Source organism: Cyprinus carpio, chromosome A17 (assembly GCF_018340385.1).
Source record: "Cyprinus carpio isolate SPL01 chromosome A17, ASM1834038v1, whole genome shotgun sequence".
Classification (NCBI taxonomy): domain Eukaryota; kingdom Metazoa; phylum Chordata; class Actinopteri; order Cypriniformes; family Cyprinidae; genus Cyprinus; species Cyprinus carpio.
Genome location: NC_056588.1, coordinates 18069803 through 18083981, shown reverse-complemented (window position 1 = coordinate 18083981; position 14179 = coordinate 18069803). Strand labels below are relative to the sequence as shown.

At 36.2% G+C, this 14179-nt stretch overlaps 1 protein-coding gene and 1 long non-coding RNA gene across 5 annotated transcripts in view; both read left to right on the top strand.

The window, feature by feature from the left end:
• LOC109108240 (sodium/potassium/calcium exchanger 4-like) overlaps nt 1-4014 on the top strand; it is a 28095-nt gene extending 24081 nt beyond the window's left edge. For all 4 annotated transcript variants that reach the window (XM_042774316.1, XM_042774315.1, XM_042774314.1 and 1 more), the window contains exons 13-17: nt 10-176; nt 331-445; nt 550-662; nt 759-824; nt 1436-4014. In XM_042774316.1, coding sequence (XP_042630250.1) covers nt 10-176; nt 331-445; nt 550-662; nt 759-824; nt 1436-1588 — 614 coding nt within the window. In that variant the 3' untranslated portion in view covers nt 1589-4014. The remainder of the gene's footprint in view (nt 1-9; nt 177-330; nt 446-549; nt 663-758; nt 825-1435) is intronic.
• Nucleotides 4015-7457: 3443 nt separating this feature from the next.
• Nucleotides 7458-12954, top strand: LOC122148187. The gene is made up of 4 exons (XR_006162168.1): nt 7458-8553; nt 9352-9464; nt 9617-9766; nt 10612-12954. It is a non-coding gene; the product is annotated as an uncharacterized LOC122148187 (long non-coding RNA).
• Nucleotides 12955-14179: the final 1225 nt, after the last annotated feature.

Here is a 14179-nt window from a genome sequence, read left to right as displayed (position 1 = left end):
TGACTGTAGGGGGTGCTATGGATAAAGTGAAGTTTTTCGTTTCCTGGCCCATTTTGGTGTTGCTGTACTTTACCATACCCGACTGTGCAAAGCCACGGTGGGAGCGCTGCTTCATGCTGTCCTTCTTCCTCTCTACGCTGTGGATAGCCATCTTCTCCTACATCATGGTGTGGATGGTGAGTTTCAGTTTCTATGTGTATGCAAGTCTTTGTTTTGACAGTATTTATTTGAATTTTGGCATGTTTTAGGTCATTGTTCTTGCAGGTGTGTTACATCACTATTCCTATAAGAATTTCATTGAGGCTCATTCGTGTGGGTCGCTGTGTGCAGGTCACAATTGTTGGATACACACTTGGAATCCCAGATGTCATTATGGGTATAACTTTCCTGGCTGCGGGCACCAGTGTTCCCGACTGCATAGCGAGTCTCATTGTCGCACGACAAGGTACAGCTCTCCCTTATTTAATTGTCTTGGTTTTTCTGCCTTCACTTATCTTTCATCCATGTTGAGCTTACTTTCCAGCTTTGTCTTTGTATCTGTGTGCTCAGGCCTGGGGGACATGGCTGTCTCCAACACGATTGGCAGCAATGTCTTTGATATCCTGGTTGGACTCGGCGTTCCCTGGGGCATCCAGACAATGGCTGTCAACTACGGCTCTGTGGTATCTGTCTTTGTCACTCCTCGAACATACACGCACACACAATTCCACAAAGACTGTGAAATTACCTTTTTTTTTGTGTGTGTGTGTCCTGTTTAGGTTAAAATCAACAGTAGAGGACTGATTTACTCCGTTGTTCTGCTGCTGGGTTCGGTGGCTTTAACTGTGAGTCAATGTTCAGGACAATTCACTTTAGAAGTACAATGCATGCTCAAATATATTATATTTGGACACCCCTTTTTAGTTTTAGTTATATACCACACTATTTCATATCTGTATCTGATTTGAATTGGGCAGAATGTTATATCTAATGAGCCGTAACTGCCAAAAATAACCATAATTTTTACCCTTCCAGTTAAATATTGCGCTGCAAACATCATGAACCGCGTATGGGGGGGGGTTCTTGGCCTCCACGTCATGCATTAAAATCGTTTAATGCACAACTAGCTGTGCATTATCCCTTACATATTGGTTGACCTCTAGTACAAACTATGCAATTGAGTAGAACACAGCAGGATTGGAAGCTCTTTACAAATACATTTTTAAACAGCCACTGAATGTAAGTATAGAGTATAAGATCGATCTTGGGTTTTTTAAAAATCCATATTTAAATGAAGATCACAATAAACTGGAGAGTTATGTTTTTTTACATCTCAAATTAATGTTAAAGAATAGCTCTTTTCTGCTCCAACATGACATTGTTTAGGTGTCTATACAGAGTATAAAAGATTGTTTTCTCTGGCTGTTTACGAATAATTTTGTTTGTCCACCTTCAGGTGCTGGGGATCCATGTGAACAAGTGGAGGTTAGACTTTAAGCTGGGCGTGTACGTGCTTGTTCTGTATGCCATCTTCCTCTGCTTTTCCATCTTGATCGAATACAATGTCTTCACTTTTGTCAACCTGCCCATGTGCCAAGAGGGTGTCTAGGCTAGAATATTTCCATGGGCTTTGAACCAAAATACCTCTGGGATAAACCTGCAACCAAAACCACCAATGATTCTGCTGTTTCCTCTGTCTAATCTCCCTACTGAGTTGCTACTGTTGAAGAAAACCACTGTCTCCCGCTGCACATTCGCACCACTGTTTCTCAGATGGAAGAACTGCATTTCCCAGAAGACTGTTGACTCGCAACTTTCTCCATCAATTCCAGGAAATGAAATACTCCTTGGCAGCTCTCTTTATAACTGGATACTCTTCCACTTCTAAACCCTGGACAATCACAATGCAGCCCGTAAATGTCTTGTTTAGAGCAGAAGGATTCAAACTGTACACGTTGCATCTCAAACTGCACACACATAGCAATGACAAAGAATGCTGCTCATTCCTGTATGCATTAGCAATCTACATTTTATAATTTCTGTCTTCCCTTGAGACACCGTATGACATGAACATAATGCACTTTATATGTGACATAAAACATCTATATCATATTAATTTATTTCCTCTGGTATGGAAAAATTTAAGTATGTCCTTGATGTGGCGAAAAAAAAAAAAAAAAAGAGTGACATGGAACGACTGCCTTCAGGCAAGAAAGAGATTCTCGCAGCTTGTTACACAGAAGAAAACTGTTGAAAAAAGATGCACAGCAGATGTGAAGAATTTTCTGTATGGATCACGCGGCAGGGGGCGAGCTGTTATGAAATCCTCATGAGCTGGACGATATATTTCCTGCTGAGAGCTTACAGCAGGTGCTCATCAGAGAGGTCAGCTGCTGACACGCGGAAACAAAAGCTCTAATATTAGACACATTTCGGTTCTCCTTTATTATTCCAGACCTGCAATAACCAGTGAATGGAACCAATAATACAGCACACATCAAAAGCTGCTCCTCACCTCTCGTTCAGACCAGAGCAGACGACCCTCAGGACCGCTCTTTGCTTGTTTTGCAGTATGGACAATGAGACTGACAACTGTGGCTGCTTTGATATTTCATACACATATAGATGATCTCGCAAACAAAGATCCTGGATTTTGCAAACATGCTACAAATCGATGCGTTTTTTTGTTTATATGTAAATATAACCTCACTGATCCTGTCTGAACCAGTGCTTCCTTACAGATGATGGGAGGTGAGGGTGTGACCGAAGCGGTCACTTTTTCTTTATTTCCAATGCACCCTAACTTCCCTCTCTGGATATTTATAACTGTTTGTCTGTAATGCATGATTTGACACAAAGAAGCCATTTTTAAAACAGGGCAAAAGCTTTGTGAGCTCATATCAATGTCCCTACAAGGATGAATCTCAAGAAAATGTGGCCAGGTCATATTTCATCCCAAAATCAAAAGAAAAATAAATTGTATTGTGCAAGGAAAGTAAGTTTTAGAACCTTTTAAGATTTGTCTGCAATGCAGCATTTATTTTCTTAAAGGCTAAGCACATTTTCAACCCTGGATTCTCTTTGCTGTAATACTTGTGGTCTTGATACTGTAATGTGTGCATACTGTAATAAAATATATTTATTTAAATTAGCATAAATTTAAATAAATTACCATATTAATATTACTCAGATTTATAAATGCTTAAAATAATTTACTCTGATTTATAAATGCTAAAAATAATTTAGATGCACTTAAAAAAATAGTGTGTGCTATGGTAAAAAATTTTTTTTTTTTTTTTTTTTTTTTTCATTTCAGTAATAGGAATTTGATTTTTGTTACGCGGTGAAGGAAATGTTTTGATTGTATTATTGTAATGAGATTTTTATATTTAAATTGTGGTGATTTTTATTTGGTAATAATGGAAATGTTTTGTTTAGTTTTGTTTTTTGCATTAAAGTAAAGAGATTTTTTTTTTTTTTTTTTTTTTTTTTTTTTTTGCAGTAATGAAAATTACGTTAATGTTTTTGGAGGTTGAAAATACGTTTACCATGATGTCACAATACAAAAAAAAAAAAATGTAATGGTCCTCATAAACTTTATTTTCTTTAATCATTACATAAAATTGTATTTCTTTTTGTGGTAAAATATGACCTGAACTTGTTTCCTGAGATTCACCCATAAACGGCAGCTACAGGACCCCCATTCACTCAGCTGTTATAGTGGGCTCAGGAGATCTGAACTTGAGCGTAGAGGAACGTGTCTTTGTGTCTTTTGTCAGTCGTAGAACCTGTTGTTAAGTGCTAGGAGGTGGTGTCGCTGTTGTCTGAGCAAAAAGACAGCTGTTGCAGTATTTGATGTACACATTATACAGTCGTGGCCAAAAGTTTTGTCAGTGACATAAATTTTGTGTTTTCCAAAGTTTGCTGCTTAAGCTGCTGTGGTGTTCAATCAGATTGTTTCTAGATTATTGTGTGGAGGGATCAGATGCATTTGAAATAATTGCTAAAAGCTTCAGTGGCTAAAAAAATTTACTTTTCACAAAAAAAAAAAAAAACTTTTTTTTTTTCCGATCCTGACACAAAATGACCAGTGAATATTAACTGACTAATCATATCAGCAGCACATATGAAAATGTGAATGAGTACTAGTCAGGTGAAATCACAATCATACTAATTAAATTGAAAGCGCAGACTGATGGAGGGAAGAAGCACTTCCAATCATTGTGCAAAATTATTTTCTCTGATGATGCTCTCTTCCGACTGTTTGGGACATCTGGAAAATCGATTGTTCAGAGAAGAAAAGGTGAACGCTACCATGACTCCTGTGTTGTGCCAACAGTGAAGCATCCTGAGTCCATCCATGTGTGGGGTTGCTTTTCAACCAAGCCCACTCTCTCTCATAATTCTGCCCAAAAACACTGCTATGAATAAAGAATGGTATCAAAACATCCTGCAAGAGTGACTTCTTCCAACGAGCCATGAGCAATTTGGTGATCCGTGCATTTTCCAGCATGATGGAGCATCATGTCACAAAGAGTGATAAAGAAGTGGCTTGAAGATCACTACATTGTAATTTTGGATCCGTGGCCAGGCAACTCCCCAGATCTCAGTCCCATATAGAACCTGTGATCAGTCCTCAAAAGACAAGTGGACAAGCAGAAGCTCACAAACTGTGATCAACTCCGAGAACTAAAAAGGCTAGAATGGATCGATATCAGTCAGGATTTGGCCCAGAAGCAAATATCCAGCATGCCAGAGCAATTTGCAGAGGTAATGAACAAGAGTCAATTAGTAAACAAGTAAATATTGACTCATTATATATTTTTTCCAATAAAAGCCTTTAAAACTTATATGCTTATCTTTGTTTTTCAGTATACCATAGACACGTGGAAAAACAATCTACAAATACTGAAGCAGCAAACTTTGCAAAACACAAAATTTATGTCACTGCCAAAACTTTTGTCCAAGACTGTGTATGATATATGCAATCTCAGTCATTGAGGGCTGAGTACGGGGATTATATCTTGATAGATGAGCCATGTTTGTGAAAGCTGCTTAAGTCGCCCACCGTTGTAACGCATGCATGCGGATTCTGTCATGTAATCTCAAATCATCACATAATTGCCATTCTGTAGAATGTGGGCTTTAGTTTATTGTGGCGATGTGCTGTGTGGAATGACGGTGGTGTTGTGTGGTGATTGTCTTTCTTTCGTTCTTTGTTCTGTGGTGTTTCTCAGTGGTGATCTGTACGATTACATTATTCAGATGAAACTGATACACCATACGCACACTGTTGGAGGAGCTTGAAAGCTTCTTCCTTTGCTGGTTGCCACGTTATATAGCCTAGTTATTTTTTATTTATTTTTTTCAGCATTAAATGAATTATTTGGTGCCAGTTTCTATTCTTTGTTAGTTTCTCGCTGGTTGTTTTGAGAAATCTCTTTGCCAGGGCATTCATATAGGCTACTTTATTTGAATCTATTTGTAAGCACACTATACTTAAATGTTGACTTTGTTTTCAGATCATTTGTGCCATGCTTGATGTAAATGCTATTGTTATATTTGAACTAAGATTAGGATTTTTTTTTTTTTTTTTTTTTTTTTTTTTTTGCCATTTAAGTGTATTTTATAAACTTAGGACCTCCGGAGCAGTTTGATTAATGTTTCATCGGGTCACTTAAGACGGGATGTCTTTGTTGCCAGTTGTATAGCACTCTCACATAAATAGGCTTATATGCACTCTCCACTGTATGCCTCTTAAGAGGGCGAGAACTATTAAGAGGCTTCAAAATGCTTCAAATGACACTGTCACGCATGAATATGCACAAAACTAGGCTATGAGAACTTCTCATGCGGTGTCTTGATTTCTTAAACACACGTGCACAGATACACGCGCAACTGCTCCACGAGTGGCCTGCTGCACTGTGAGTGGATCGCCATATAGGAAACCTTCTGCAAGGTTTAATGAATTTCAGCTTAAGACGTTGGTGTGTATCTTGAATGTATTGTCTTGCAAGCAATGGATGTATCCAGCCAATGCATTTTACTGTAAAGCAATAATCTAAAAAGAATATTAACAACAATATACGAGTATTGTATGGAGAAAACAATTAAATTATACAGTTTATAAATGTGTTTCTTTGGTGTCTGTCTTGCATTTGGTCACTGAATTTGTTTTTAGCCACCAAGACATTATAAAGCCACCAACTCAAATTGATAATGTCGTTAAGGTGCCAAATTCGAATTAGCATCGAAAAGTTATTAAATTGTGTGCGAGTCTGCAGACCGTGTTCTGTTTGGTTTTTGTGAGGCAATCACAGAAATGTCAGCGCGCTTCTAATACGTTTAATTTGCATTTTTCGTTGCACTGTTGGACGCTTTTATTATAGATTTGCATTGCGAATGACACGCTTTACCTGTGGCGCCAGGTGAGGCGTAGAAAGAGCGCTGGTGACGTCACGCACGTACTGTACGTAGGCAGCTGGCGTGACATGTCAGTGTCCTTAAACGTGACTTAGTCTTTAAAATTAATTTTTTGTTACTATATAATTATTACTTAGTTTTAATGAGCTCACAGAAACGGGGGATACAAATGAATTCGCGTCAGTATACAATTGTCTAATACCTTAAATGTTGACCATTTGCAACATAATACACCAGTTGTAAATTGTCTGTTTTCATTTTCCTATAGTTCTGTATAGGTGAGACCGGGATAGTTGTAAAACTATTTAATACCCGTTTAATACGTATTGTTACACTACACATTTCTTCCGTTATTGTAAAGGGGAAAAAAAGTTACAGTTGATTGAACACAACTTCGGTAATGGATCATGGTGTCATTGCATATGGGGTAAGTTGTCACAACGGAACCTGCCACTGACCTTTCTATTATAGGCTTTCCAGTAGAATTTTGACAGTAGGCATAAAACTTTAAATGCAAAACAATTATGCAAAAAAAAAATGCAAAAAAAACAAAACAATTAAAGGTAAGGCCTAATATACAAATATATAAAACCATCGTTTTGACTAATAAAAGTAATAATTTAGTAAATTTAAAATAATAGAATATACAATTTAAAAAACCTTTGACAACTAACTTGAAGTAATGAAAATTAACAGCCTGACTGAAGAACACAGTTCAACATTTTGATTACAAAGTAGGCCTACCTTTATTATTTTATGTTGCCTCATTGTATGCTATTATGGTTTTATTGTATGTGCTTGTTTATTCAACAGCTTTTGCAAAAATATTACATCCCCAATGTAAATGATAAAATATTGTTGCAAAAGAAACAATGTGGCAAAAGTTTTTTTTTTTCCAAAAACCTCCCCATTAATATACATGTATACATATTACACACACACACACACACACATATCTATATATCCATCCATTCTCACCACACACACACTTTCTCTCTCTCTCTTTCTCTCCATATATATATATATATAAATATATATGTGTGTGTGTGTGTGTGTGTGTGTGTGTGCGCACAAACATATAATGTAAACATTTTCAGTTTCTCTATATTTCCAGTTCAGTAACCTGTGACTGTTTCGTGCAGTGCTGTTGAAATGTGCTACAAATTATCTCCGTCGTGCTGTTCAACTGAAAGCGCTGAAATGCAGCACCCGAGCAAACATGAAGCCAGGTATTAAAATGTTTTGGTTTTGTTACTCTGCACCAACATGCATTAATGTTTAAAACAGTGGGTTACATCAGCTTAAAATCATTAACCAACTGGACTTTAAAGTGTAAGGCTGTCATAAAGCACAGGATTTAGCATGTAGTAGTCAGAGCGTCTGTCTCCAAGTGCTCTATGGAGCATTATTCGGCTGCAGAGTCACGATATTAAGAACAGCTCTGGTATAGCAGCAGGTATGAAGGGTTAAAATATGAATGCACTGTAATTCTTTTAATTGCAGTATATTGGTCCATAAATGCATTGTCTGAATTTGCAGTATTCACTTTCTGTAAACAAATTAATAGAAATTGACCATTTAAATCATTTATGCCAGAACTTTCTGCATGTAGTGCACAGCCTCATAAAAAAACAGTTGTGACTACTGCATTATGACACTGTGAACCTTTCAGTGTTCACTTTCAGACTTTGGCATCTAGATGACTTTCTCTAAAAACCCTAAAGGAATGTATCTAGTGCAATTTTGAACCAACTCTAAATAAATAAAACATGAGTCATGTAAGTGTCAAATATAATTGTGCAGTATAAACTGAAAGCTGAAACTTAGTTCCAGTAGGATCTTTTTATGGGACTCTTGAAGACTAGGATTGGATCAAAATTTTTGATACTATTCAGGACATTTTTTACATACCAAATTGTATAACCTTAATCTGCAAATCATTGTTAAGGATTCTGTTTAAGTCTGCAAGCATACCACGGAGACAACTGCAGGATCTCTCAGAGAATATTACTGTATGTTTACTGACAGGATATCAACAGGCTTTGACTTTGAGGCGTTTTGCCGAGCTAACAGCAGTCCCCTACCGCTGCTGTACAGGAGCAAATGTAGAGAATGGAGCTGCAGCCCCCTCGCCACAGGATCTGACATCAGGTATTTTCACACCAGAGTATTCACTGACTTTATAACTGAAATATAACCCTTGGCCAACACTTGTAAATTTTATTTTTTTCTACCACCCATTTACTAAATGGGTGTGAAATGAAATGAAATCAAATGTAATGAAGATTGATAAATAGATAGATTTCTTAAGTCACAGACAGGTGTAAAAGATTAATCTTTTACACAATAAAGTGTTCTAGTGCCATCTTAATAATTACACCCAGAGATGGAATATGGAAGGAATCTGCTGCCTATTTTAAATAAATCAATTCAGTTTTAAAAATGGAAATAAAAACCAGAATAAAAATTTCATTATAGAAAAATGTACACAAAATATGTGCCAAAAATGAAGTTTCTTCTGGAATGTGGGTTGACAATAGCCATTGACTTTCATAATAAGGGTAAAATCACTGGCTACCACAAACTGTTTTTTTTTTTTTTTTTTTTTTTTTTTTTTTTTTTTCTAAATATATTCTTCTGTTTTCAGCAGAATAAAGTAAGTCATACAACATGAGGTTGAGTAACAGAATTTTCCTGTTAGTGAACTATCCATTTAATCTCTTGCTGTATGAAACTTATATAAATCAAATTCTGTGTGAGTTAATGTATACACACACATAAATACATATATAAATACATACATACAGATAGATAGATAGATAGATTGATTTAACTTAAGCATTGTCCTGTCTTTCATTCAGGGAGGACTGTTCAGAGTACTGTGTGTTTGAGAATAGTGTGCTAATGAAGAAGGTCGCTAGTTTATCTTCTTACACCTCTCAACTTCAGGACATGGTCACATTTTACCTCGGCTGTAGTTTTGGCTTTCGAAGCAGCCTTGATGGCCGCTGCGGGTTCAAGTGAGAAATGTGGAACAGGGTAAAAATGTCAGCATGTACAAGGTCAGTACACACCTCAGGCCTGGATTACATGTGTTGTATGCACCTGCAGCTTGTTACTTATTTGCTTGTGTCAGATTTTTTCTTACAGTTTGAAACTGTAAAAATGACCAAAAGGAAAATCCTGTAGGTTTTGTTTTGCTTCGTTTTTGCAGACCTCAGTAGCTTGTATTGGAGCAGGTCAGTTTCACTGTCCAATGGTGGTGAGCATGAGACCCGTACCAGAAGACAAGCTGGACGCTGCGGCTCAAACACACATGTGATCCCACTGGCACATGGAGGCCCTGTCCATATTGGACAGCCTAGTATGTACTTATTTCAAAAAAAGTTTCTCACTTATCATATACCACTTTTAATGATCTTAACCCTTATGCGTTGTTGGGGACGTTTTCGTCCACTAGGGGGTAAAGTTGAGTCTTATTTTTTCCACAACTTTCCCTGTGTTTCAGCAAATGGAATGATTTTTGGTGACAAATCTTATTTTTACACATATTTTGGGAAAATGCTTTGAAAATTTTCAAAAACTCAAATTCAATACCCTTTTGTTATGTTCGTGGATGAAAACATCCACTAAATTAAACTGCTGTAAAAATTGAGTACAAATAAGTTGTAAAAAGAAGAAAATAATATTAATATTTTTAATATTAATTAAAATAATATAAACAATAATCTAATCAATAGATTCTCTAATCATGTCAATATTTTTCTTAAATCTGTATATGGCCTGGGTTACTGGGTAAATACAATGAAAAATTTTAAAAGATGTCATCTCAAATCTTACTGGTGACCCAATATTTACTAGATACCATAAAAGGTACTTTCAAATAATATCCTGAAAACTTGAATTTTCAGAATGGCATTGCAAACTCAAAATATTTGTGTAATGCTACAGCCACACCACTAGGTGTCAGTGTAAGTCCACAACAACATAGCCATTTTTGTTTAGTAGTTGTGCACATATTTTTTGGCATCACTGTCTGCCAATACTTTATTTTTTGGCATCACTGTCTCAAATTTCAATTTTTTTTTTTTTTTTTTACTATAAATTCTAAAACTATAATAACATGTCGAACTTATAGATCTGTTGCTAGTTCCGTTTCATCAAGACTTTAAAGATACATACAGTAGTAACTCTGTGGTTTGTGTGCAGGTTCAAGAGGCATCCAGGCCCTGTTCTTGCAGGATGAGCTCCTAAAGGCCTGTCTCTCACTGTCCCATTCCTGCTGTTCTCATCACCACTGGTTTCCCCACACACTACATGCACAACCCCCCTGAAGAGACTGATGGCCCGTCTGGGTTCATCGCCATGGCAGCTATACTTCAAGCACTCTGCAAAGAGGTGGTCATCGTGACGGATGGGCATGCTTTGGAGATGAATCAGCACATCATGCTGATTTAGTGTTTTGGAGATATACTTGGGTTATGCTAACCCGATGTGATAAAGCGACACATTACTGTTTTATTGTATGTTATTAAATTTGTTTGGGTATAATTTGTGTTGATTTGTAACAGGTGTGATAAAGACTGCAGTGCCAATAATAAGTTACCAGAGTAATAGCCCTGACTCAGCACCTCACTTCCTGTGCCGTGATGGAGATCCCACTACTCCCAGGTGTAATTTCATCCACTGCTTTCTCTTGTGCTGCATCCCAATTCACCCACAGTATACCCTAATAGCATGCACTCTTTTTGTGAAGAAAAAACATACGTTTGAGTATGTAGCAGAATAATAGGCAAGTTTTGGGACATACTACTTTGTCATAATTGCAACTTTAACAGACACTAGTTACGTGCATCCCGTCACCATTTAAACTGCCCTGTCAATCATGATGTCACAGTTAACATCCTTCACAATTTCACTTCATTTCCTATCGTATTAGAGAAAATAAGGCATGTTGATCTGCCAGTTGTGTGTCTTTAATGCCGTGAACTCTCCTCATGTGTTTGCATAATGATGCATTTAAAAGTTAATGACCAAATTAATCTTTATAAAATTTTTGATTTATTGTTGTAGATGAGATATAATGCAGATAACATTTAATATAGTTTTTTTTTTCCCTCAGGTGAGATATTATTAATTACGAAAACCCCTTTATCTAAACCTCTCTACTTAATTGTGTCACGCATATCTGCCATGTTTGTAGTTTTGTAACACTTTATATTCATGTTTGTAGTTCTGATCGAATCTGCGTCCAGCAATATTAGCCGTTAAGAGTCTGCATGGATCTGCACTTCAATTAACAGAATTTTGCTTTTCTTTAAAGATAATGGATAAATATATTAGTACAATATTGTCACAAATGCTGTGGATTGAGCTTAACTTATACTGAATCTGAATCATTCCTTTTATTCAAAGAAACAGATGTTAAAATTACTGTTAATATTACTTTGTTAATTCGTCGCACAACTAGAAATGCAAGTTGATTGACACTGCAGGTCATCCATGTGTTTTATGCATTCAAAAAATGTACACATTGTGCCATATTATACATACTAGACTGCAGAAAGAAGCCTAGTATATGCTATTCCAAACACAGCCCATGAAATTTTTGTTATGTATACTATAAAGGTTTGACCACTTGGTGGCGCCGGGCTGCCGATGGGAACTAATACAACATGGCCAGCACTATTGCAGGCATCACTACCAGCTTCAGTGCTCCAAACCACTGTGATTAACTTACACTATAAAATGTTACTGTGTAATAAAATGGAAGTAGTTTTTGATTTGACTATGGTTGCATCCAAACCCTCTCTGATGTAGGGTTAAAAGAGTTCTCTCTTTTAAGGATCACAATGCTTGAATTGCCAACTTTGTTCCCAATTGATGATAAGTTCGGTTGGCACCAGGGAATGGTTTAATGAGATCTTTCACCCCTTTGGAACAGGATTAATTGTATGTGTGTGTGTGTACAGGGATCAGGGTTGGAGGTAATGAGCTTGGTATGGGCAAAGTCAAAGCAGCAGTTAAAGCATACATGTCTAATGGTAATCTGATTGCATGCAACGTGGCTGCTGATTTTGCAATCACAGCAGGTAAGCTCACCTCACAAAGAGACCGCATAAAGTGCATTCATGCTGGAAAAAAAGGACGCTGTAACAAAACACACAGCCTATGTGGTCACACACAGTGGTTCTAAGTTTCAAATCAAACCTACTTGTTCCTTATTAAGGGGGCTAAAGAAATAATGTTATTATTATAACGATATCATAGGAAGTGCATCAGAGATGTTGACATAGTGTTGCCTAGTGTCTGTCTGGTTTAAATATTTAACATTTAATCAACATTTAGGCGTGTTTAAGAGTGAAAATATTGAGAATAATAATAAGAATATCTTGAATTCTACTTTTTGAATAGTAGATAATTTAGATACTATATTTCAGATTAAAAACAAGTTAAGCTGTATTAATTAACAAACATTTTTTTATTAAAAAACAAAACCAAATTGAGGTTAAGACTATTTAGTATGGTACACAAGAGCATGTTGCATTTACATTCTCACCTAAGCTGCATTTATTTAATAAAAAATACAGTTGTGAAAGAATATTACAATTTCAAATGACTCTTTTCAGGTTTCTTTAGTGTCACATGATCTTTCAGAAATCATACTGATCTGCTGATTTGGTGTTCAGTCATTAATAATGGTTCTTAATAATATTAATGTTGAAAATATGCTGCTTAATATTTCTATTAATAGATTGATTTATTTTTATGAATAGAAAGTCCATTTATTTAAAATCTTTAGTAACATTATAAATGTATTTACTGTCACCTTTGATCAATTTAAAGCATCCTTGCTGAAAAAAAGTATTTGTTTCTTTTTCTGTTTTTTTTTTTTTTTTTTCTTGTTTTCGATCTTACCCCGAACTCTTGAATGGTAGTTTATAGTGAAAAATGCTGGAGTAATGGCTTCTGAAAATTTAGCTTTGCAATCACAGGACTATATAACAATTTAAATGTATTAGAACACAGTTATTTTAAATTGTAATAATATTTCACAATATTACAGTTTTTATTTTTATTTTGATCAAATCAATGTAGCCTTGGTTTATCACAAGAGACTTCTTTCAAAAACATTTAAAAATCCAAATTATTCCAAACTGTTTGATTGTGTGTATTATTGAGGTGTCTACAAAAGCTTGTATTTGCATCGCAGTGATTGTGTACCATGAACAGTCTTTTCTTAGCATACTTAACGTCCACTTCCTGTGTAGGAGTGTCTAACTGGGGTGGCTATGCTGTTCGCCTGTGCTCTCTACAGTATGTTCTAAATCTCTGTCCAGTACACTGGCAGTACCTCCAGAGGGGCTTGGGTCTGTCAAACACAGTATTATCAAAAATAAAAGATGATGGCTGATGGTTATGATGGCTTAGTTCAGTCCTATATTACGTTAAAGCATCTGTTCTTCTAAAAAAAAAGTATTGCATTGCAGCCTAAGGGTGTCTCTGGAAGAGTTTATGCATGTCACTTCATAATATCACCTCACACTGTTAACTTTGTATCTCATTACATTTTCAGTGGAAATCCACTGTTATAAAACTTTCAAGCTGCTTCCAGTCAACACTGGCCATTTTTATATTTGTGGTGAACTGCAGACCACTTCAGAACCTCTCCCAGTATATGTTATAATTATCATGGCCGCGACAGCTGGAACCAGCCCGTTAACCCTGTATTCACATTCCTTTCTGTTAGCCTAAATGTTTTCTGTCCATCATGTTG